The following is a 25,504-nucleotide window of genomic DNA, read 5'->3' as shown; positions in this document are numbered from 1 at the left end:
TCGCAGACACCAACTAAAAAATTAACAGATTTTCAATTTTTTGAGAGGCAGCAATTGCCTACAGTGTAACTTCTTCAAAACATTACAGAAGTAAAAGAGATCCTGATTCAGCCCCACCCATGACTTCAAACCACCCATGCACACGATAAATACCAACACAAAAAATATGACAAAACCACCAGACAGTGGCGAATAACACTCATGCATTTCTTTCATAGATGGGTCAACCGCCACAGTTCCAAATGGAACAACATTAATAATATTCCACAGCAGCGAGACAAACACACATTGTCGCTATCGGCCATTGTTTTGACCCATGTCATGTGATCAAAACAAGGCACATGTGTTCTCGTCGAATAAATGCAATAAATCATAATATATCATAAGAAAATCATAATAAAGCACACACACACACACACACACACACTCAGAGTTACCATCCACACCAGTTCTACCCCGCCCGCCCTCGTCATTACTGGTACAACAGTTACGCCGTCCTGACAGACTGGTCCATGTATTGACACTTACATCACCTTAAACGCCACAACCAGTGTTGACTGTTTCCATCACTGAACCAGAACTGCTGAGTTTCTGCACTTCGCCGTTACTAACACGATATCTTATTATCTTATTAGACGTTAAGCATTTTACAATTTTTTTCTTGTTTATAACTAGTCCTGTATCAATCATCCCACCACCTCTTCCAATCGCCCCACTCTCCATCCCCCAATCCCCACTGCGCATACACATGTCTAATATCACTTACCAGTGAAAAAACGTTAAACTAAAGAAACACACACACACACACACACACACACACACAAAATTTGATACGATAACAATAAATGATAAGGCAGACAGATATAGTTACATGTATTATGCAATGGAACTGCAGATCTATTTCAAGAAATCTACCTCATACAGCACTTTTCGGAAAACAATTATGTGTTAGTTTTGCAGTCATTAAATGTAAACAAAACAAAAATCCCTAAGTTACACAATTTTTACTATCAACCCATATTCCAGTCGGAGGATGATAAAGGAAAGATCAACACAGCTATTTGTATAAAAGAACATTTGATGTTTCATGAGATCCAATCTCCTGTGCCTAACAAAATAGATAACATAAACCCATGTGCAGTCCGGGTTAAGTTTAACGAGAAAATGATTTTGAACATACCTACTCAAAGGTCCTGACAATCAAAATACAGAATGGTTACGAACCCTACCGGACCAGAATGAACAAGAGTGGCAAGGCCTTCAAGACTCACTTGTGATATGTACTTAATCCAACAAATTGAGGAGAAAGAAAAAAAAAGAAAAAAAAGGCAGCAGCTACATTCGTCCGCCTGATCACTCGAGTGTGGGAGAACTCCGAACTCTGTCGTGATCAACAAGGCAGTGCACAACGCTTGCATTGTCAGCACACTGCTCTATGGGAGTGAGACGTGGTCACCCTACACCAAGCAGGAGAAAAGAGTGAATGCCTTCCACTTGAGGTATATCCTAGCCATGTCGTGAAAGGACAGAGTGGCCAACACCAAAGTGCTGTCTCTTGCAGGCCTCCCAACCATGTTCACTTTGCTTAGGCTTCGCTGGCTGGGCCACGTCCTTCATATGGAGGGCCGAATACCCTAAGACTTTCTCTACGGAGAACTGACGACAGGCAAGAGAGACACTGGTCGGCCAAAGCTGCGCTTCAAAGATGTCTGCAAGAGGGATTTAAAGGCGATCGAAATTGACAAAGAGCACTGGGAGGGCACTCTGACCAAGAAACTGAAATTAGGAGAAAGACTGGTGCGCGCAGCAGAACAAAAGCGGACCCACAGAAAGGAACACTGCAGTTTCAAACACAGAGTCAACTCAGCGGTGTGACTTGTGTGTCAGAGACTGTCATTCGCGCATCGGTCAGTTCAGCCGCAGGCAGCGCTGTACCAGGAGGGCAGACATGAACTAGGATTTATCCATGGTCAGCACTGACCGACGGAGGCCAATCGGCTTCGCTTTTTGTCCACGCTTGTTGACACACAGTTGTGTCACTCTTCACATTTTCGTTCTCAGCTTTGCTGAGTTTAATGCTTCCACACGAAATATGAAATGAATCCACTCTGTCAGAAATGTTTCGTATGACATGCTTGTTATCAATTTTCTAAACCATTAAAATCAAAATCATTATATTTCAAAATATGTACATTTCAAATATAGAATGTTTTAGCTTTATCTTCCATTTAAAATCAAAGAATTTTGCTTAACGTATAATAGAATCACATGTCTTATTAGATTTAATACTATCCAAAGAATATAAAAGATTTGAACAAATAAAACTTTTTTCCACAGCAGCCATTTAAAGCAATGATAAAGGCTTACCAGAAGTGTTTAACATGAACACATTCCTAAAACATGTGTCTGGTAGTTGTTTGCTGAACATTCATCTGACCCATTTAATGCTCACAAGACCAGTGCTATCAGTAAAACAAGACCTAGTCAATGCCCACAAAACCAAAAGTACAACCAGGATACTTACATGACCCAGTCAATGCCCACATCTGTTTTAGGCACGGGGTACCTGCTGGAAACGGCCAACAGCTTGGACTGCATACGTCTGAGGAACTCCTCCACAGCACTGCCCTGCAGGGAGCCAACCTTGATAAACAGCAACTGCAACATCAAGCAAACTGCCAAATAGCTGGTTTCTCACCTGTTTGCATGCGAGTATGTGTACGTCGATATGTGCCTGAGGAAGACAATGACAATAACGTTTTAACATTATCAGGAATGAACATGACAAGGGGACGTACATCTACAATTCTTATATGCGTAAACAGACAACGTTCAAAGTAAAATAAACGAAACTAAAACATATAAAGAATCATTCTGATAAAGCAGTTTCCACTGGAAGCGACCAACAGGCTTCTCAAGGAGACTTTTAAAAATTGAAATAAAAATCATACTTCATGTCTGGTTTGTTCTTGAAGTTTTTGTTTGCATATTCGCAACAAACTTCAAGAATTATCTAGCACACACACACACACTCTCTCTCTAACAGACACAGATACATACAGCAAAAGAGAAAGACAGGCAGGCAAGGTGTAACAGGCCAGACTCTACCCTGGCCAGACTAAACCCACGTATAAAGTGACCCCCGTGTAATCTGGCCTTGGCCAGAATATATCCATGATATGAACTAACCAGGCTAAATTATACCCGGGGTATAAACTGGCCCAGGCTATTTTATATCCCCCGGGCCATATTATACCCTCCAGGTGTGATTGGCGAACTTTTTAAGAACGCATCCGACGAAGTTCTTGATTTTTGGAAAAATCTTTTAATGTAATGTTTGATATGGTGAATACCCTGGCAACAGGCAAGAATCTATTATTTTTCCTTTATTCAAATAATCATAGAGGTATTTCATTGTCTGGCATAAGTAGTATGCTTTTTAGTTCTATTCTAAATTCGAGACGTCGGGAATGGATAGATCAGAACAATATAAGAGGTGAATACCAGGTCGGATTTAAAAAAGAATTGTTCAACAGTTGATCATGATTATATTTTCACACTATTAACACTCATTCAAAAGCAATGCTCACATGATAGAAAATTGTATCTTGCTTTCATAGATTTCGAGGGAGGCGTTCCATTCTGTATCAAGAATATTTCTTTGTTTATTGAAAAATGGTATTAAAGGAAAATTGTGTTGGTGTATAAAAAGTATGTACAATAACGTTAAGGCTACAGTTAGGGTTAGAAGACAATTTACTGGTTATGTTAACTGTACTAATGATGAAAAACAAGGTGATACGTGTAGTCTTGTTCTTTTCTCTTTATTCACTAATGAGTTCGCTCAACAGACAATTCTGAAAGGAAGGCATGTTGCAAATGTAAGTAATGATATAATTGAATTGCTTATGTTTTTGTTTTGCTGATGACATTGCGTTATTATCAGAAATTGGGGTTAGTTTACAGACACAATGAATGAATATTTACAATGCCGCATCTCAGCTACAACTTCCAGTTGATATGGATAAGAGTAGATTCGCAGCTTTTTGGAAAGGCGGATATCTGTCAGTCGCAGAGAGATGGTTTTATGATACAATTCGGATGTCAGTTGTGAATTCATATCGTTATTTAGTAATATTGTTATTTATGACAGAATTCGGCAAACAGGGGTAAAAGGACTACATTTAGTATCTTGTGTAAACTGCATTAACTGAATGGGAATTTCGCAACAATATTATTTTAATTGTTTGCTGCCCAGGTGCAGCCCATTCTGCTTTATGGCGCAGAATGATGGGTTTGAATAAAGCCTCCATTAAGTATTAACTCGAGTATATCTGTCATTCGATACTGGTTGAAACCTACACGAATTGAAAAACACAGACTGCCTTTCAAGGCCCATAAAAATGCTGTTAGGCTTAGCTAATAAAGGAAAAAGTATACTGGATTCTAAGGTTTTTAATAATGACCGTGTATCACTCGCGACGTATGGTTTCTTTTTCGTGCGGGAAAATCAGGGGGTGGGTTGTATCAACTCTTTTTTTTTTTTTTAAAGAAAGTTCAAACAATGACTTGCAGACTGAGTTGGCAAAAGTAGATTAGTCATATAGATAAATAATAGCGATAGAATCTTGGAGTATATAAAATTCAAAACCAGTCTTAATATAGAACATTTCCTTATGACTAATCTAAATATACATACATGCAAAGCAGATATAGATATGCTGACAAGGTTTCGATTTGGAATTTCATATATCGCGGCACATAGTTTTCGATGTAAAAGACATTGTGAATGTGCTAAAATGCCCACTATGCAGAAATGCCACTGAAACTGAAGTATATTCTGCACTTTGTTGTCCTACCATTGATGATCTTAGATTTCAGTTTATACCAGTTCAGTTCAGTTACTCAAGGAGGCTTCGGACAAATCTCTATACGATGCACCACCTCTGCTTAGTAAGCAGATGTCTGAACTGCAGCGTAACCCAACGCGCTGCGTCAGGCCTCGAGGAAAAGTTTATATCAATCAAGTGTTATAAGAACCCGAGTAACTTTAAACTTGCATTGCTAATGTCTGCGAAAAATGAACTTGTAATAAAGAATGTTGCTATATTCTCAAATCAAGCATTGCAAAGAAGATCTTGATTAATGATGTACTATTATGGCCTTAGTGTGTAATGTTGATGATCACTGCTTATGTATCCAATTCGGCATTTTGTTTTCATGTTTATATTCTCATTTATATAAGAAATTTCTTCCTATCATCGATGATCTTGTTCTGTTGACACAATTTATAAGGGGCTTAGTGAATAAATTCTAATTGCAATTCTTTTTCTCTGAAATACATTGATATTTGACGGATGTGAATATTGCCAATAATTACAACCTTAGAATGTTAGGGTAGGTGAATTGCAATGGATTTTTTTACACAACATTTACCCTACCAATGGGCTTTTATTCAAAATGAGAAAAGTTCAAAACAATCAATGTACTTGTTGCTTTGCATAAAAATGGCTACTGTCTCATTGCAATCACTAAACTGCGTATTTAAAATGTTCAGTATGGAACACCTGTTGTAAATGATATTATGTTTGAGCGGTGACCTTGTAAGTCAGTGACTCTCGCTATCCTACCATTTCTCTCACTTTCATAGAAATCGTGGGACTGCCAGAAAGTGTGGTCGTTCCCTTCCCACGTTCGTTTAGTTATTTATAGTCTGTTCATCTAAGATCATATTAGACCGAAAATAAATGATAATATTATGAATATTATTATTATTATCATCATTATTTGGATTATTACCATTTCTATCATAATGATGATTGTTATTATTAATTAGAAATCAACATTTCTGTATATTCCAATGAAAAGGTGGGCGGTTGAGGTGGAGGGGAGAGGGGGCGAGGGGCCTAAGAAAGGAAGAGAGGGAGAGAGAGAGAAGAGAGATTCAGATTCAGATTCAGATGGTTTATTCATTTTAGGCCTAGGCCCCTCATGAAGGGGAAAGTGAACAGACAATAATCATATCATTTAAGACATACAGATCAAAACAATGCAGCTATGGATATATCAGGTTAATCAGGTACATTAAGAAGTGAGAATGTCCCTGTATCTAAATGCTTTGTAGAAAAACAGAGACAAATTTCGCGCAACATCATGGTCAGTACAAGACAACAATAGAACCAATTTGAAGAGACAAGATTGTCGATAGTATCTGGGTCGAATAAAAGTTTCTCTGATTTCTTTCAGTACTTCACAACAAAGAACAAAATGAACTTCATCTTCTTTTGAGAAGGGAGAGAGAGAGAGAGAGAGAGAGAGAGAGAGAGAGAGAGAGAGAGAGAGAAAAGAATGTGGAAAAGATAGAGTACAAAATGCAAAATGGAGAGCTTGAGTGTCAGTGTTTGGAGAAAGAAAAAGGGTGTGTGTGAGAGCGGGAACGGGGGAAGCGGGATTTGGGCAAAAAACAAACAAACAAATATTGTTCATGCACTACTTCTGTAGATTATTATTTGAAAAGAGGTTCATGTGGAGACCTACAATAAGCAACCAACTGGACTATTTAACACACAACTAGCTAACTTTAATAAAGAAAAAAAAAGAGACAGGAAAAGAAAAGAGAAAAAGGGGGCGACGACAACAACGACAATAAGAATAAGAATAAGAATAACTTTATTATCTCCAACTGGAGAAATTTGGTCTGGTGCATTATCACAACATAGACAAGTAAACAACATGGGGAACATAAATGTAAAAGTCAACAACAGCTTTTACGAATATTACGAAGACACAAATTAAAAAAATATCACATACACCGTTTCATACATACATCCACACACTGCAGGTAATAACTGGTATTCTTAATGTAAAAACAGAAAGAATTAAGAAACATCATTTTGAATATAATTATAAGCATAGCCTACTATATTGCACACTGATTATAATAGACAGATAAGATAAGAATAGAGGTAAACTGCGGAAAACCACAACCAGATAATCAGCACCCACCCGCACCCACCCACCCCACACCCACCCCACACACGCGGTTTACTTGATTAAACAAGAGTAATAAACATATATTCTCAAATAAAAGCATTTCACATATTCGCTTTTAAAACACTGCAATTATTTATTACATCGTAATTATTAACAGAAATATATTTAGAATATGGACATTAGCATTACACATATTCCATTGTACATTCATTCTGCATATTGCACATTATTCATCCTACATATTGCACATTCATAATAACCAACTGTCACGTTTTTAAGCTCAGTAAACACACACACACACACACACACACACACACACACACACACACACACACACACACACACACACATAACTAGAACAAGGTACAACCTAGCATGCACGGACTTTCACACGTCTCACATGAGAGTGCGCGCACGCACACACGTACATACACACACACACACACACACACACACACACACACAGTTCTCAAGAATTTAAAAGGTGGATTGAACGTGGAATAATGATAATGACAGTGGCGTTAGTGAAGACATCAACAGTAATGACACTGAAACAGTTGTGTGTTTTTTTAATTTGTTTTTTTTTTAATAATTGTATTTCGCATAAGATGGACCACTGCAATGCATCGACCTCAAATTAAACATAGGAATCAATAGCAAACAACGAAATTAAGGCAATGTGTGGAACTCAAACAGAAATATAATAATATAGTACAATATGATATTGATGTAATACAAAATAATGTAATAATACTTGAACCGAATCTTTCCCGAGGGATGTTGGGAATAACATCAAAATGATTCAACTCTCCATATAAATGTAATCGGAAAAAAAATTCACAATGCTTTACCCTCACGTAACGTAGTGAGCTTGAAAATTGGACCAAATAGTTTCGGTGTGTGTTGTACCTGCGGCACCTTTCGCATGCAAGATTGCACTGAAAATAGATTCTGAGCTTCATAGAAGACATCCAGAACATGGAAATATTTCGAAAACAGAGTGAAAGAAAAGAACAATTAACCAGCCAAGTAAACACACACACACACACACACACACACACACACACACACACACCTGCTCACTCACTCACTCACTCACTGACATACACATACATTCACACATTTTTCAACCAGCGCTGTGCCATTACCTTTATAGTCCATTGTTGATGTCTTCGCGAACGCCAATATAATTATCATGATCGTCGTTGGCGTCAACCCCCATTTCTCGTTTCTTTCTCTCTCTCTCATTTTTGTCTGAGAATTGCATTGGGAAAAGACAACCCAACTCTGATGACAATGGAAATATCTTTGATTAAAAAAAGGGGGGCTTCCCACGATTTCTCACTTTAATCATGGGATTGCGAGAAATCGTGGGCTTACATACCTCGAGTTGCTCTGATATACTTTGATTGCTTTTGATTAAGATACTGCCATTGTTTGGAGTGGGGGTGCAACCATGTGTTCTTGTACTTGTCCGCTTGTTGGAAGAGGGAGTTGGTTATGGTCAGTCTATGCTGCGCACAGAGCTAGAGCAAAAGCAGTCCGTTGGAGTTGCACTTGCCAGTGCTGTGCTGTCCTAGGACTTTTGGCCACGAGGAGAAGTCCACGCCGACGCGGGCATTGAAATCCCCAAGGATGATCAGCCTGTCCTTTCTGTCTACCGCTGAAATGGTGCGGCTAAGCTCCTCGTAGAAAGCTTCTTTGATGTCATCAGGGTTGGTCATCGTCGGGGCATAGCAGCTGATGACTGTGGAGAAGCGATCCTTGGACAGCTTCAGACGCAGGGTCATCAGCCTGTCGTTTATCCCACGTGGAAGGCTGTCAAGCTGTCGTGCAAGTTTGGTTCGTATGGCAAAGCCCACGCCTGAGGTTCTTGGGGTGCCATCTGGCTTCCCAATGCAATAGAAGGTGTAGCCCCCTCCATTTTCCTCCAGTTGGGTTTCACCCGCAAACCTGGTTTCGCTCAGGGCTGCTATGTCCACCTGGTAGCGATCAAGCATTCTAGCAATGAGCGCTGTGCGTCTTTCTGGTCTGTCGTCTCTGTCTAAGAGGGTGCGAACATTCCAGGCACCCACAGTCAGGGCATGACTCCTGGTTCTTTTGTTCTGTTGTTTTCGACCGCTGTTGCTGGATGTCCAAGTAGGTGCGGTTTCCTACTAGGTACTAGGTGAGGCAGGCTTTGTTTGGGGATCCTTTTATCTCCCCTTCCCCATGTGGGGAGAGCAGTGCTGTCCCTAAAAAGGGCTGCTCTGACACTGTGGGAGGATACGGGCGCCGCATCTGCCCCAGTCTACGGCGGACGACCATCACCCCACAGCCGCCTGCGTGCAGAGTCGTGACTAGGAACTGCCAGCAGCATCCTCTGCCTGTCCCCGTTACCACTTCTCCATCGCCGCAGGGCTTGGGAAAGCTGGGTGGTGAAGGGCTAGCTCGTCGTTCCGACGTTAGCCTGGTTGCCTGACCAGCACAGGTGACTTTTTTTTTAGTGAGGAGGAGTTGTGCAGTCCCTTCCCCACTCTCTCACCTACCGACGCTCACAGTCCCACAGGTGCAGATACTGCCACGCGTAGGACGGCCTCGGCAGGTGTTGGTATGCACTGCATACAAAAGAATCATTGGTAGCTGTCTTTCTAAAATCATTTTATCCCTTCCTTTACTTGAGCATACTTTGTTTCTGCACTATATCAGCAGAGAATCGTATTCCATCCCGACTGCGTTAGTCAACCTATGACTTCAGTCAGTTTTTCTTTTCTTTATGTGAACTGTTCATTGTTACTGTTGCTTTTATTTCTTCTTTTATGTGTTGGATAGGCATTTCGTTTTCCATTTATCGTTGTGTTTGTTTTTGATAACAATGGACAATGTTTGCCAGAACATATGCAAAAGGGAAGATACAATAAGAATATCTTTTCATACATGTCTAGTATTTCGATAATTTCAGCTAAGGGAGATTTTCTTCTCTTTTTCTTCTTCTTTTTTCCCAAGGAGATTTAAAAAGAAAGAAAAGAAACGACGCGATGTCTGAACTAATCCGTTTGAGCTGATAAAAGGCAGTTTGACAGACTTTTGTCATATGATCTTTCATACTAAGTTTAGAGTCAATGATGAAACCTAAGTTCCTTGCATTACTTGTGAATGGGATATCACGGGAAGCATGGGGTTGGTAACTGTAACAGCAATGGTCAACTACTTCTCCAGACATATGCCGAGCACAACCTTCTTATCACAAACACCGTCTTCTGCCTTCCTACCCGTAACAGGGCGTCATGGATGCATCCTCGCTCTGGGCATTGGCATCTCATCGACTTTGTCATCGTCAGGAAGAGGGACAGGCAGGACGTACGAGTCACGAGGGCCATGTGCGGCGCTGAGTGCTGGACAGACCACCGCCTTATCGTCTCCAAACTCAACCTCCGCATCCAGCCAAAGAGACGGCCTCTAGGCATGAAAGCACCCAAACGCCTGAATGTCAACAAGCTGGAGCTAGGCAACATCAAGCAGAGCTTTGCTGACACCCACCCTGGAGGAACGCCTTGAGACCACCGTGCTGGACAACCAGAATGTGGAGGCAGCATGGGGCGCACTGCATGAGACGGTGTACAACACTGCCATGGAGTGCCTTGGGCCTTCTGCCAGGAAGCACAAAGACTGGTTTGATGAGAACTGCACTGAGATCAAGCAGCTGCTGGAAGACAAACGCCAAGCCTACAGAGCCCACATTGAAGATCCCAAGTCACAGTCAAAGAAAGACATACTGAAGAGCGCACGCAGCACCATCCAGCGGAAGCTGCGGCAGATGCAGGATTCCTGGTGGAGCAACAAAGCTGATGAGATCCAGGGCTTTGCAGACAGGAACGACATGAAGAACTTCTATAACGGCCTGAAAGAAGTCTATGGTCCCACCACCTCCGGATCTGCTCCACTTCTCAGTGCTGATGGTTCTACCCTAATCACTGACAAGGACGGGATCCTTGAGTGATGGGCTGAACACTTTGACAGCGTACTGAACCGCCCTTCCACCATCAATGATGAAGCCAACAACCGACTCCCCCAGGTGCCAGTCAGTGAGTCGTTGGATGCCATTCCAACTTTGGAGGAGACCCAGAAAGCTATCTGTCTGCTATCCAATGGCAAAGCCCCTGGCTCAGACTCCATTCCAGCTGAGGTCTACAAAGAAGGTGGTATGGCGCTGACTGAGAAGCTTCATCAGCTGTTCCAGCTCATCTGGCAGCATGAGGCAGTTCCACAGGACTTCAACGTGGAACGGAGTCAAGCAAGGGTATGTTCCAACGGAGTCAAGCATGGGTGTGTTCTTGCTCCCACCCTATTCAGTCTCATGTTTTCAGCCATGCTGACAGATGCCTTCAGAGACGCTGACATAGGCATTGGCATCAGGTACCGCACAGATGGCTCACTCTTCAACCTCAGGAGGCTTCAAGGAAAAACCAAGGTGAGGCAGACACCGTCAACGACTTCCTGTTTGCTGATGACTGCGCTCTCAACGCTGCCTCCGAAGCGGACATGCAACACAGCGTCAACAAGTTCTCTGCTGCCTGTGACAACTTTGGCCTCACAATCAGCACAAACAAGACTGAGGTGATGCACCAGCCAGCTCCAGGAAAGCCTTACGTTGAACCAAACATCTTCATCAACGGGCAACGACTGAACGCGGTGGACAAGTTCACATACCTGGGCAGTACACTCGCACAGTTGTCATCGACGACGAGGTGTATGCCAGACTCGCCAAAGCCAGCGCTGCCTTCGGCAGACTCCATAAGAACATTTGGAACAGGAGAGGCATCACCGTGGAGACGAAGCTCAAAGTATACAAGGCCATAGTTCTCACCACACTGCTCTATGGATCTGAATCATGGACGGTCTACAAACGCCACGCCAAAAAGCTAAGCCACCAGCCTCAGAAAACTTCTCGGCATAAAGTGGCAAGAGAAGATCCCTGACACAGAAGTGCTCACTCGTGCAAACTTGCCCAGCATCTACACCATCTTGATGCAGGCCCAGCTGCGCTGGGCAGGCCATGTAGTTCGCATACCAGACCACCGGCTCCCCAAGAAACAGCTGTATGGCGAACTCCAATATGGCAAGCGCTCCCATGGAGGCCAAAATAAGCGCTTCAAAGACACTCTGAAAGCTTCTCTGAAGGCCTTCAACATCAGCCACGACACATGGGAGCTGAATGCAATGGACAGACCAAAGTGGCATTCAGCTGTCCACAAGGGCGCCAAATCCTGTGAGGCCAACAGAATCAGAATCGCTGCAGCAGAGCAATGCAGACAGGCCAGGAAAAGCAGGGCCAGCAAGTCCCCGACAGCCGCCATCATCCCCTGTCCACACTGCGTCAGAACCTTCCGGGCGCGAATTGGCCTGACCAGTCATCCGCGCACCCTCAGAGCCCAACCCACCCACCCCCAGGATGACCAGATGGTCCTCGTCGATCCCGACGAACGAACCACATACATGTGCTTTACTATTCACTTGTGCTGACATGTTGTGATTAATGATATTTGTTTGATTGTGTCCTTATCAGGCACTGTTTTATCTCTTCATCTTCTCCTCATCCTAGCTTTCTTCTTCTCCTCATCCTTGTTTTCTTCTTCTTCTCTTTATCTTCTCATAACTATTGTAAATAAAACAATAGGAAAACCCTTTTGTGACTGGCCTCTATATGTTCCTGGCCTCTGTGCTGGGATTCTTGTCTATCCTTTTATCCAAAGTAAATAATTCAGTTAGTTCTTTTGTATCGTCTGTCCCCCTTATATACCACTCAGGTACATGCATGCAGGAAAAAATACAAAAAAATGGGTAGCACTCTCAGTGTTGCGACGCGATCTCCAGCAGCCAGAATTTCACACAGAGAAATCATTTGTGACAAAAAAGAGAAATACAAATACAATACCTAAGACTGGCGTTGTTGCTGTTTGAGTTGAGCACATACAGCTGAGTTGGAGGCATCAACTGTGAGACTTGTTGGTGCATCTGGGTGGGGTTGATGAAGAAGCACAGCTTCCTTGAGAGCTTCCTCGGATTTTTCCAATGCGTTTTTACAGTCTTCAGACCACCGAATGGTTTGTTCTTTACCACTAGCCTGACCATGGTGTTGGGCTAAGATACCAGCAGCATGTGGGATGAAACGGTGGTAGTAGTTCATCATCCCCAGAAACCGTTGAAGGCTTGTGCAATCAGTGGGTGGAGCACAATTTTGGAGGGCGGCTACTCAGTCTGGCAATGGACGTCTCCCCTCAGCAGTGAAACGGTGTCAAGGATATCTAGTTCACTAACTCCGAAGACACACTTGGCTTTGTCGATGACCAGTCCATCGGAAGAAAAAAGGTGGGAAAGCTGTTGGATGTGTTCAAGGTGTTCTTCATGTCAGCGGCTGGCTACAAGTATGTCATCAATGTAGACAAAAGTGAAAGGAATGTCTAATGGCTCGCAGGATGCCATCCATGAGGTGTTGGAATGCTTGAGCAACATTTTTGAGTCGAAAAGGCATACGTAGAAACTCCAAAAGTCCAAAAGGTGTGATGATGGCAGTCTTTGCAACAGGAGACTGTGCAACAGGAATCTGATGATAGCCCCTGACCAGATCAATCTTGGAGAAGATGGTGCACCCCTGTGAGGTGGTTGTTAAAATCTTCAGGAATTCGGCCTTTGTAGCAGCCAGTTTCTCTGGACTCAGGCGCTGGGCACGAGCATGAACTGGCGGCCCATATGTGATGATATGATGTTTAACACCATGCTTACTGACGGTAGATTCAAAACGTGGATTGAGTAACTCTAGAAACTGATGGAGAAGGTCAGAGTATGTGTTGTGCAGATGAAGTGATAGTCCTGCAAGGGTAAGGGAAGAACAGGAGTCTCTGAGGAAAACAGAGGTGTTATCAAGTGACAGGAGGTTCTTGCCCTGAAGATCAATGACAAATCCATGAGCAATGAAAAATTCAGCACCAAGAATTGGGCGAGTGACATCAGTGAGATAAAACTCATGTGTATATACTTCTTTGGGTTTGATTTCCAATGTGATACTGCATTTGCCCTTGATGGAAGTTCCATTTGCAGCAAAAAGTGGTGCAGGAGGATAAGTTTTGCAGTCCTTTGAAGAGGCTGGATAGACTGACACGTCAGCACCTATGTCAATTAAGTATGATTGGCCGGTGCGTCGATCATGAACTTCGAACATATTGGAATTTGAAATGCCAGCCGTTAACACGTTTAGCGGCTGGCTTTGCCGTTTCTCACTGATGATGTGCTCTGGTTGTTTGTCTTGGAAATCAATGATGCAAACGTGCAGGCAGGTTGGCAAGGACGGGCGTCTGGTCCATTTTTCAGGTGATAGAAACTCATAGAGGAAGAAGCTGTATGTGAAGAAGATCAGTGGCTTGTGCCCTGCAGTGAAGAAGGAGGGCGTCACCGTGGCGTCTTGTTGAAAGAGACAGCTTCTACTGACACAGGTGTGTCCAGTTCAGTGGCTGGTTGTGTGATTGTGGCGTGAGTTTCATCTGGAACCGTGAAAACCTGCTGTACGTCTGCGGCACGTGCCTCCCAGATGCGATCAGCTGCCTCAGCAAGTTTCCTCTGTGTCTGTGATGTTATGGCCTGCCAGCATACTTCGGATATCTGCAAGAAGGTTTGCCAGAAACAGTGCACGTTTAAGTGTTTGCGGGTCATCATTCAGAGCATTTATCCTGCACAAGAGGGCAGTGGGGCGTTTGTCACCAAGTCCATTCAGGTTGAGGACTTTATCGTCTTTTTGGTCCTAAGACTCGCCAAAGGTCTTGATCAGGGCTTTCTTCAGGGTGTTATATTTGTCAACATCTGGTGGGTTGGTAAGGATCGGCTGAACTGCCTCTGCTGTGTTGATGCCAAGTGCACTGTCGATGTAGTCATATCTTGTTTGATCTGGGTTTATACCCTTGGTGCGAAACTGGGCTTCTACTCTTGCAAACCAAACTTCTGGTGATTTTGCCCAAACTCCAGTTTGACAGACACTGCAGTTACAGTAGGTTGAGTAGCCAAAGTTCGAAGCTGTGTCGATGAATCAGTGAGAATGTTTGCTTCAGTTCACATTTCTTGAGCTGTTTTAGATGTTCCGTTGTTGGGGTCACCAATATGGAGTTAGGTTGTTGTTTTTTTTGTTTTTTTCTCTCTCTCAAGGCCTGACAAAGTGCGTTGGGTTACGCTGCTGGTCAGGCATCTGCTTGGCAGATGTGGTGTAGCGTATATGGATTTGTCTGAACGCAGTGACGCCTCCTTGAGCTACTGAAACTGAAACTGAAACTCACTACCAGAGCTGCAACGTGCAGAATTCAGTTTGAAACAAAGTGACTGCGTTGTGTTTCTATGGGGAATTTTTTCCAGCAACCGTTGCATGAAATTAGATTCAAGGGAGGTAACTTTCAGTAACTACAGTATAATAAACATGCAAGTTGGCGTGCCACAGCTGACTGATGTCACAAAGTAACACATGTAAAGTGAAATGGAACAGTTCCAGAAATGCAGAATATCGCGCACTTTGGTTTAGGATTTCCCTTGTCTTTTTAACAGTTCTGGAAGAACAAGAGTGTGACAACTCTGCTGTTTATTCACTCTCATCAGATGATAGAAATAATTTGCTAGTATTGTGGGCACAGTGTAACTTTAGCAGTTCGTCGATGTTTAACTTCCTTCATCAAACATTTCATCCAATGACTGACTATATGGGTGAATGGGCAAATTCTTATTTAGTGTTACCAGTAGGCCTATAAACATATAAGATATGGATCCAAATAATATTTTCTGCTTTTCTTCGGTTTCTTTGTTGTTGTTGTTTTTAAGATCAATCACGTTTCAAAGGGGGCAATAGATAGGACATGCCTTTGTTTTTGTTGTTTTTGATAGTGTTTGTTTCTTTCTTTTCTTTTGACATTTTTTCAAACATATCATCTTATTTCCTAGTATTCATTATCGCATACTTCAGCCAGTAGATTTATTTATCATTATTTAAACACTTTTCCGTACCTGATATTGATTGCAAAAATCATTTGATCAAACATCCTATAGATCATTCTTTCCCTCACCAGTAATTTTATTTATTTGTAGCCAAGCGCTCAGCTGGCTGCAAATAACCATAATTCAACTCACAGCACAAGCTGAGAGCTGAGCAATAGCAGACGTCTTTTTCGCAACTAACTTGCTGGTCTTTAACAGCTCGCGCAGAATGTGTGGCGCCATTCCCGGTTTGATGCAAAGCCCATTCTAAACCTATTTTCTTAACATCTGTTAAATCAAGTGTGTATCATTTACTGTGATATTATATTTGTTGTGCTTACACACACACTTTAATCAGTTAGAAGCATGCTTGATTTCAGTTTAAACCATTGTCAGTCTAAAGATTTCAACTGAGGCTAAGCTTACGTCATTTTCTTCTTCTCCTCAGCCTTGTTTTCTTCTTCTCATCATCATTGTTTTCCTCTTCTCCTCATCCTTATCTCTTCTTCTCTTTATCTTCTCATAACTATTTTAAATAAAACATTAGAAAAACCCTTTTGTGACTGACCTCTATGTTCCTGGCCTGCGAGGGGATTCTTTCCTATCCTTTAACTCATTACATCATTCAGTTAGTAGTTCTTTTGTACCGTCCCCTTATATACCACTCAGGTACCCGGCTACATATTGTTAAATCAATGAAGTGATCTGTCTCGTCTGCTAAGTGTCTCAAACACTGTTATGAAATAAAATATGTGTTGTTTGGTATGCCATCTTGTCTGTGCATTCATGTAGCTAGTTAAACTGGATAAATCATAATTCATAGTATTTCATTGATATGTATTCACTCATTTCATTCACTTCATGTATGTCATCAAATTTTTATTTATAAACGTAACACTCCATTTATTCGTTATTTTCTTTTATTTGTTTACTACTAAGCCATTGTTGACCAACTCATCATTTTATCGTGATTCTGCTTTGTTACTATCAATTTTTCATTTACCCTTTCTTCCAGTCATGATACCTTATATTCTATGTCGTGTTTGTTTATCTGTTTTTGTACTCGTCATTATACAGGTCTATCTATCCAAAGTCTGTGAATCCTTAATCATGTGTTTACCTATTTATGTGTTTACTTCTTAGTTTACTTGTTCTTTCCCTGTACATATTGTTGTAATTGTTCCTTTCTTCTCCATATCAGTCACACAACTTCATACCAGTATACTGTACATGTTGTATCTGCAGGTACAATCCATTTCCAATATCTTCAGTTCCAAACTGTTGTTAAAAAGAGAAAGCAAAAATACAATTACATTCAGACCATGAAGGAGAAAACAATTATTTAAGCATAATTGTGTGCTGAACCAACAGTTCTGCAATATGAAGTTATACAAGTTACAACTAATTTGAAAATATTAAAAAGACAGTGATATGGTGACAATGGTGTATAGATTATCAGATTATGTAATCAAAACATTGATCATACATAATGACAAGTCATTTGGCAAACGCTGTCAGAACTAACTGCAGAAAATGTTTATTCTACGTGAAGGGAAGGGGTTGAAGGTGAAACACGGCAGATAAAGTCTTTGATTGCACTTACACGTATGATGGATGATAGGCTATGTTGAAATAATAATAATAATAATAATAATAATAATAATAATACTGATGATGATGATAACAATAATGATGTTAATGATAAGAGATAGTATTTGTATGACGCAATCCCCCCACATAATGGGCTCTAAACGCCTGACGTGAAACAATACAAATACAATAGTGTATGATAACATACCTCAGCACATGAAAGATGTGATGAAAGTCATCACATCGAAGCAGACGTTTTTTTCGTGTGGCATTACACTTAGTTTGAAAGAGGCAATTTTGTTATATGCGTGGTTGCACGAGGCGCATGGGGCGCTCGAGTGAACATTTATTTTTTCATATACGGATGTTCAGGTGAGAGCTCAGGTAGATGCATGCTCTCTGGCACAACTTGTTTGTCACCGATCTGTGCGGTCATTCGGATTACAGCCGCAGAGAACTTCGGCTCTGAGACCCTAGTGCTCAGGTGAGAGTGGGAAAAAACTTTTCTTTTTCTTTCTTTTGCGTTCGACAGCTACGCAGTCAGGGTCGAAGTCCGAGGTATGCCACAAACTTGGACGTTCGGCGAAGATCGGCTACCGTCCCCCAGAGCTTGGTGTTGAGGTCCGCACCCCCAGGCCAGGACTGCTGCTGCATCTTCTCATACAGGGGGCAGTCTTGGAGAATATGGGATGGTTTTTGGTCAGCCTGGCCGCAATCACATAGGGATGTGGCTGCCACTCCAATCCTCTTCAGGTGTGCTTGGAGGCCGCAGTGTCCTGTGCGAAGGCGGTAGATGGTAGTCTGGTGTCTCCTCTCCAGTGCCCTGATGGGATCCTGGTGTGCCTGGTAGCTTCCGTTCAGGGTGACCCAGCCTCTTCGGAATCTGCTGCGGAGGAGAGTTTTTGCTTCCTTTTACGTGGCAGGAACGGTCGGCTGTGTGAACTGGCTTCCTTCCTTAGCAAGGTGGTCTGCACGCTCGTTGCCTGGGAGGCCTACATGGGCAGGCACCCACTGGAGGGTTGTTGGGGCTGTTTGGGTAAGGGTTGCAAGGGAGGCCTTGAGGGACTGGATCAGTGGACCAGGACCAGGGGAGTCAAGGGCCTGGAGTGTGGACATGGAGTCAGTGAAGATGGAGATGCTGCCAAGGGGCTTTCCACAGGAGGAGAGGAATTCTGCTGCCGTTTTAATGGCCAGGACTTCAGCTCTGAAATTGGAACAGAGCTTTCCTCCAGGGAGTGCGATGCTGCTGTGCTCTCCATCGGGAAATCTGATGTAGACACCACTGCCTCCATTGTGTGTGGCTTCCTCCGCTCATCCGTCCGTGTATACATGCGTCCAGGAGCTGGCTGGGTAGGACTCCTCTATCATGGCCAGATTCAGGATCTTGAGAGTAGCTGGTTGCTGGTCTTTGGTGGTGATGCCAGGAACTCTGAGGCTGATGGTGGCCTCCAGCAAGGCAAAGTCAGTGCAAGACTCCCCTTTTGCCACCAGAACATCACTGTGCTGTGCTCGGAGTGCCTTATACTGGTGGTTGAGGCTCTGACGTTTGAGACGGTTCTTGGTGGCTGCTCTAGTCTGTGGTGCAGGTGGTGTGAGGGCAGTCTTCTGAGCTTCTCGCCCTGCATCAGGACTTTCAGGTCGCGTCTTCTCTTCAGGGGCTCGACGTTAGCAGTTTTCTCCATGTCATGGATTGGCGTGGACTTCATGGCTCCAAGTATGAGGCGTAGTCCCATGTTTTGGACTTTGTCGAACCAGTTCTTGTTGGTCTTGGAGGCTGTGTCCCACGAGGTTGAGGCGTACACCATGGTGGGTCTGACCGCTCCCATGTAGACCGTGGCGAGAAGCTTGCTGTCCGCTCCCCAAGTCGTCCCGGCCAGCTTCTTCAGCAGGGCTAGCTTGCGGATGCCTCTCCTCTCCATCTCCTCAATCTGGGGCCTCCAGGTCAGGCGGGTGTCCAACTTGACACCAAGGAATGTTGGTGTATCCGTCTGGGGCAAGACCTGTCCCTGGAGCTTCCGCTTGACTTGCTCGTTGGCAGTGGAGAGAGAGAAGAGTGTTGCGTTGATTTTTGTGGTGCTGAGCTCAACACCCCAGTCATCTGTCCATGTGGCGATATTGCTGACGACTTCCTGAAGCCGATAGGAGTCCGTGCTGGTGTATTCAGCAGATGTCCATACTGCCAAGTCGTCTGCATGCAGACTGTTGGAGACGTGCTTCGTGATGTTGTCTGTGATGTCGTTGATATACAACAGAAACAATGTCGGGGAAAGCGCTCCTCCCTCGGGGACACCCTCACGCAGCTTGACCTTTCTGCTGTGGAAGCTGTCTAATTTAACCCTTGCGGTCCTGCTGAAGAGGTAGTGGTGGATCCACATGTACATCTTGCTATGTACGCCGGCTTGGAGAAGTTTCAGGATGAGGCCCTCCTTCTACACTTTGTCAAACACTCTCGACAGGTCAAAAAACACGGCCAGTGTCTTCTTCTCCTGAAAAGAGTTTTCAATGTCCTGGACGAGGAGGGCTAGTTGGTCTTCTGTGTTGCGGAATTTTTTGTAGCCGGTGTGGGTAGGTGAAAGGATGTTCTGTGTTTCCAGGAGGAAGGTGAGGCGGTGGTTGACCATCCTTTCCAGCAGCTTGCTGACACAGCTCAGAAGGTTGATTGGTCTGTAACTGTGGGGGTCCTTCTTGTTCTTTCCCTTCTTTGAGATAGGGATGATCTCTACCTCTTTCCAGATGGAAGGCACAACTCCTGCTGTCCAGCTGTGATTGAAGATCTGAAACAGCAATGTTCTGGATGCTGGTCCCATGTGCTTCAGCATGTCGCCAGGCCCCGGAGCTTCCTTTGGCTTCAACTTGCGAATGCCTTGCTTCAGCTCCTTCATGGTAAAAGGTTCGCTCGTACAGCTGTCATCTATGCCATGTGGGTCTGATGTCATAAGTTTCGTGGTTTCCTCTTGTACCTGCTTGATGTGCTGTCCGGGCATGTGGATCGTACTCTCCTCTCGGTAGAGCTCCACAAAGGTGCTGGCTGCGGCCTTTTCTGTTTTCAGCTGGTTGTCCTGCTCAATGACGGTCTTGCCTCTGCTGGGGTTGTCATCGTTCAGTTTCTTTGTCAGCTTCCAGAGCCCCTGCATGTCTGTCTCCAATGTTCAGGGAGGCTGTCTTGTCTTGCCATCTTTTGCGTTTTGCTTGCAGCTTTTCCTTTATGAACGCAGCTTGCGCTCTGTTGTGTGTCTCTACATTTTCGTCAGTGGTTTCACTGAGGGTCTTGTGTAGGGTGTCGAGCTCAGGTGTCCAGTAGGGGCGGTAGTTCCTGCGTTTGCCTCGTGGAATCCTGCGCTGCATCTAGTACTGTCTTGTTAAAAATCTTGGCGTTTTCGTTGATGTCGTGGTGTGACAGTGTCAGTGCAGAAGTCCTCTTGTCTGCCTCGTGCTTGAACAGGTCCCAGTTTGCCTTCTTGTAATTCTAGCTTGCCGGGAGCCTGGTGGGATGGGTTTCAAACTGTCTCTGTAATGTGATGACCACTGGCCTGTGGTCGCTGCCTCCAAGCTGGGGCGACACCTCCCTTTGGGCAATGCTATGGATGTCGTCTGTCGCGAAGGCCAGGTCAGGAGTGCTTGTGGTCCTCCATGCTGGTGAGTAGCACGTAGGTGGATCTGCTGGACTGTTGATGAGGATCAGCTGCTTACTGATTGCCCAGTTTTCCACATCTTCTCCTTTCTTGTTGAGATCTTGGTAGCCCCAGCTGGGTGAGTGGCTGTTTAAGTCTCCTGTGATGATCTAGCTGTGGGAGTCAACGTGGGTGGAGTAGACATTGAGGACTGTCACTGACGTGCCTGGCAACACCAACTTGACTCACAGAAATTCTGTGTTGAGATCAGCTTGACCAGAACTCTGGGTCTCCACCACCGGGATGTTGTTTCTTAACAGGGTGATGAGGCCTCCCTTTGGTCTGTTCTCTCGGTCTTGTCTGAACAACTTGTAACCTCTTATGAAAAAGCGATGAGTGTTCTTGAGGTGAGTCTCTTGGATGCAACATACATCGATCGCTCAAACTTCTTGCGCTGTATTCCTTCCGCATTCCAGTGGACGACCCGAAGTGCTGCTTGCCCATGTGCTCCAATCTGTTCTCCCCGAAGAGTCTGAGAAGCATCGCATCTGTGGTCGGTAGTTGTGGATGGGCCCCTTTGAGGCTGACGGCCCGGCACCGTCTTCCCCCGGCCACGGTCCAGGAAGACGACACCACATCGATCTAGCGTTGTCTGCGTAGCCATGTGTCGTAGAGTGCGTGCACAGCCGGTTTTGATTAGATCAGCCTTAGAGAGGCCACTGTGGCGCCGTCTTCGGTGAACTTCTGTTCTGATAACGGTTTACAGTTGGCCGGGTTTTTCCTGGGAGTTTTCCTTCTCTTGGAAGGACTGCTCCCTGAGGCTATCGGACTCTGTCTGCCCGGGTTTGAAATCAGAGTTGTCATTCTCCTAGACTATGTGGGTCCACGGCACCTTATTTCGTATTATTTGGTGCATCCCCCAAAGGGAGGGCTCTCCCATCCGCCACATGGGGGACACGCCCCTACGCCGTATAGTCCCAGCGCGAGGTGGAAAAAGTATTTCATTGTTATAGTGTCGATGGATTAATTTGTATAAGTTTATTTGTATGTGTATTTGATGGTCGTTTTGCTTTTGGGTCTTTTAAAAAACGCAATGTTATTATATTATCATACTGTTTCTAAACTTGGCAGTAAGATTCCTTTTTGTCGAAGTGTTCATAATGTCATTGCTACTGTGACAAGGAGAAAAGAATCTTGTTTTGCTTACACTTGATTTTACCTAATCTTTGTATCATTATTAGAATGATTTCCACTGAGACTTTTTAACGCTTAACGTGGCGATAGCCTTGAGATGGCCTTAGTGGTCGGCGAGGCTCTGAGCACCATAATTTGATTTGATTTGATTCTTCGCAACGCTGGAATAATGGAATATAAATTTGTGATATGAAATTCCTAGCGCTTGCTTGGGAAACATATGATTGCATTCGAAAGACAGAAAGAGACTAAAAGATAACTACTAGTACGAAGACGATAGGTAAGGAATTATGACTTTATAATTGGTAATTTAATGGTGAAGATGATGTGTGACTGAACCTAGGGAAGTTAGTGAAATTGTACAGGGCACACATGTGACTGACGGGACGTACGGACAAGACAAGATGAACTGTAAGTGTTTTTATTTTGGTTTAAAGAGCTTGTGGGTTGGCGCTGGGCCAAGACCCAGCTGCAACAACAGCAGCAGCAGCAGTAACCGCTGATGGCGCTACGGTGAGAAGCAGCCTGTGTCTAAGCTGTGGGGAAGGCGCTGAGGAGCAGCCTGTGTCCAAGCTGTGAAGGCGCTGAGGAGCAGCCTGTGTCCTGGACCGGACTGGAGTGAAACGGGCTTGAACTGAGTATCCTCGTTATGTGTTGTGCAGTGTGTTGCGTGTTGTTGCCCTTCGTAGCTAGTACGAGTGTGTGAGTGAATGTGTGAATTTTTTTAAAGTATATTAGTGTGTGAGTGAATGTGTGAATTTTTTTTAAGTATAGTTTATTTTTTTGTATATAAATATTTGCAAAGATATCCGTCTCCCGTGATTCTTTTTATGCACGTGAACATGGCTCACTGAGAGGAGTGAGATGTGAAATTTTCTGTTGAAATCTAAACAGGTATGAATGGATAACTTTACAAAAGAACAACGCAAAAATGTATATCTGTACACCAAGACAGTATTAAAAATTGCAGATATGAACACACACACACACACACACACACACACACACACACACACACGCACACAAACAAACACACACACATGTACCTTTCTGCCCCATTCTGTACTTACCAGCCAACTTACCCGATTGTCCTTGATGTCATTGTAGTTGATGCCAGCATGCTTACCGGCGATGAAAGCGGCGAGATTGGCGGTGTAGGAGGCGATGATAAATATGGCGGCAGAGGCCCAACAATTCTGCATGACCTTACTGGGCCAGGCCTTGGGTGACTTGGTCTTCACTGTGTGTCCGAACAGCACAGAGAACACCATGGTCAGCCCTGAAGCCAGTGAGTAGTTCTGCTTCCTTTTCCGACCCCAGGGGTTGAGGCCGAAGGGACTGTTCCACTCGAACAGAGCCATAGTGACTGCAGCGAAGTTAGCACTGACGATAATGGCGAACCACACGATGATGTCAAAAGGCTCTAGGAAAGCTAACATGCTGGTTTCACGGGTGCGGTCGGAATAGAGTACGGAGAAGCCAGAGAAGAAATAAGGGTCGGTGAAATCTATGGCTCTCTGCCGGACCCGTGTGATGCTGAAGGCAGCCACAGCAAAGTGCGCAGTGCCGTCGATAAGATCCTTCATCATACCATTCCACTGACCCTGCTTTTTTTGACCATAGGTCTCATCCTGAACGATGTACAACGTGAAGTCAAAATCCAGGTCACTAGCCAGTCTGTTAAGCATATCAATTGTCAGCCCACGACAACACTGGATCCTGTACAGATCACTCTGATTCTCCATACCGTTCTCATACGCCGTGATAGCTTTTAGCACCTCTTCTTGTGATTTTCGCTTGGATGTGAGGTTGAGGCAAGGTGTGTCCGTCAGGCATTCCCCATAGTCTGGATGAGGCGCCTCCGTCATGACGAAGGGCTGCACGGGGTTGGTGACCACCCGGTACCGCTTCCTCCCCTCCGTGCCGGACTTCAGTCTTCTGACCTCGCCAGGCCAGATAATGCCGAACGGGTGGACCTCCCTCCCCTGCACGCAGCCAACGTCCTGCCACACGTGCTCGTGACCGTCATGCACCAAGTTGCGGACACGGAAGGTAGAGATGTTCAGGTAGCCGTCCACATCAAACTTCAGTTCCCCCGTCAGACCATGGATCACTGTCTTTATGAGACACCTGGAAAACAGACAGCATTCAAGATGCCTGCTTTTGTTTAGGGAATGATTGACATAATCATTTCACTATGTTCATTTGCCAACGGTCTTTTCTCTCTCCACGCGCGAAGAACCGAAATATGCATGCTATTTCCATTAGCCACACACAAAACACATGTCCCTCGTTCATCCCACAAGACGGATCTAAGCTCTCTCTCTCTCTCTCTCTCTCTCTCTCTCTCTCTGTGTGTGTGTGTGTGTGTGTGTGTGAGTATTCAGCAAAGGCATTTGCCCCTTGTAAAGGAGTGTACAGACATTTTTTTCCAAAAAAATATCATGTCAGCGTAGTTTCTCTTACTTTAAAAGCTTTATACAGATAAAGACACAGATTTCGGACAGCATCAGCATTTGTAGATGACATCAATAACTTCAATCTAAAGCCATCTGGATGATTAGAATGAATGAATGAATGAATGAATGTTTTATTGCATTCAGGCCATAGGCATCATTGCATTGGGATGCTGGGAAGGGGGACGTGCTGACAATAGCATTCCGTTGACATTCCTATGAATATTAGAAATTATCCAATACTCTGAAGTTGCATGTAACAACAACGATTTTGTACAGGGTTGGTATAAATAGTCATCATTTTACTGAAATGGATTTTCATACGACATTTACTATCACACAAGTATCTAGAAATCTTCTTCTTCATTGATTAGTTATCGCTTCTTGTCTGCGCTTAATTGAATGAAAAATATATTTTGCTACAGAACGAGATCGATGTTTATCTACACCGTCCAGCAGAATGTTAATCTGAACATTGACATACAAACCAAGAAACTTTTTTCTAAGATCGACATACAGAGGACATGCATATATAAAATGATATTCATCCTCATTCACACCTTTACAAAATGGGCAAAACCTTGGAACCGGATTTTCAGAGTATCTCTCATAGTTCTTATTTAGCGGCAAGACTCCAAGTCTTATTTGTGTCAAAGCGACTCTGAGGCAATAAAT

The 25,504-nt window shown here is 43.9% G+C and overlaps 1 protein-coding gene across 2 annotated transcripts in view; it reads right to left on the bottom strand.

Annotated features, from left to right (window-relative positions):
* The window catches only part of LOC143279976 (glutamate receptor ionotropic, NMDA 3A-like), a 184,825-nt gene that overhangs the window by 71,316 nt on the left and 88,005 nt on the right, over positions 1-25,504 (bottom strand). Inside the window, exons 5-6 of one of the 2 annotated variants that reach the window (XM_076584373.1) lie at positions 23,456-24,503; positions 2,525-2,658 (exon numbers count right to left, since the gene is read on the bottom strand). In XM_076584373.1, the coding sequence (XP_076440488.1) occupies positions 2,525-2,658; positions 23,456-24,503 (1,182 nt within the window). Of the gene's footprint in view, positions 1-2,524; positions 2,659-23,443; positions 24,504-25,504 lie in introns of both variants that reach the window. The other variant, XM_076584372.1, reaches the window with a different exon arrangement.

Source organism: Babylonia areolata, chromosome 3 (genome assembly GCF_041734735.1).
Source record: "Babylonia areolata isolate BAREFJ2019XMU chromosome 3, ASM4173473v1, whole genome shotgun sequence".
NCBI classification, from domain to species: Eukaryota; Metazoa; Mollusca; class Gastropoda; order Neogastropoda; family Buccinidae; genus Babylonia; species Babylonia areolata.
Note: the sequence above shows the minus strand (reverse complement) of the source record. Positions and strands in the feature narration are given on the sequence as shown.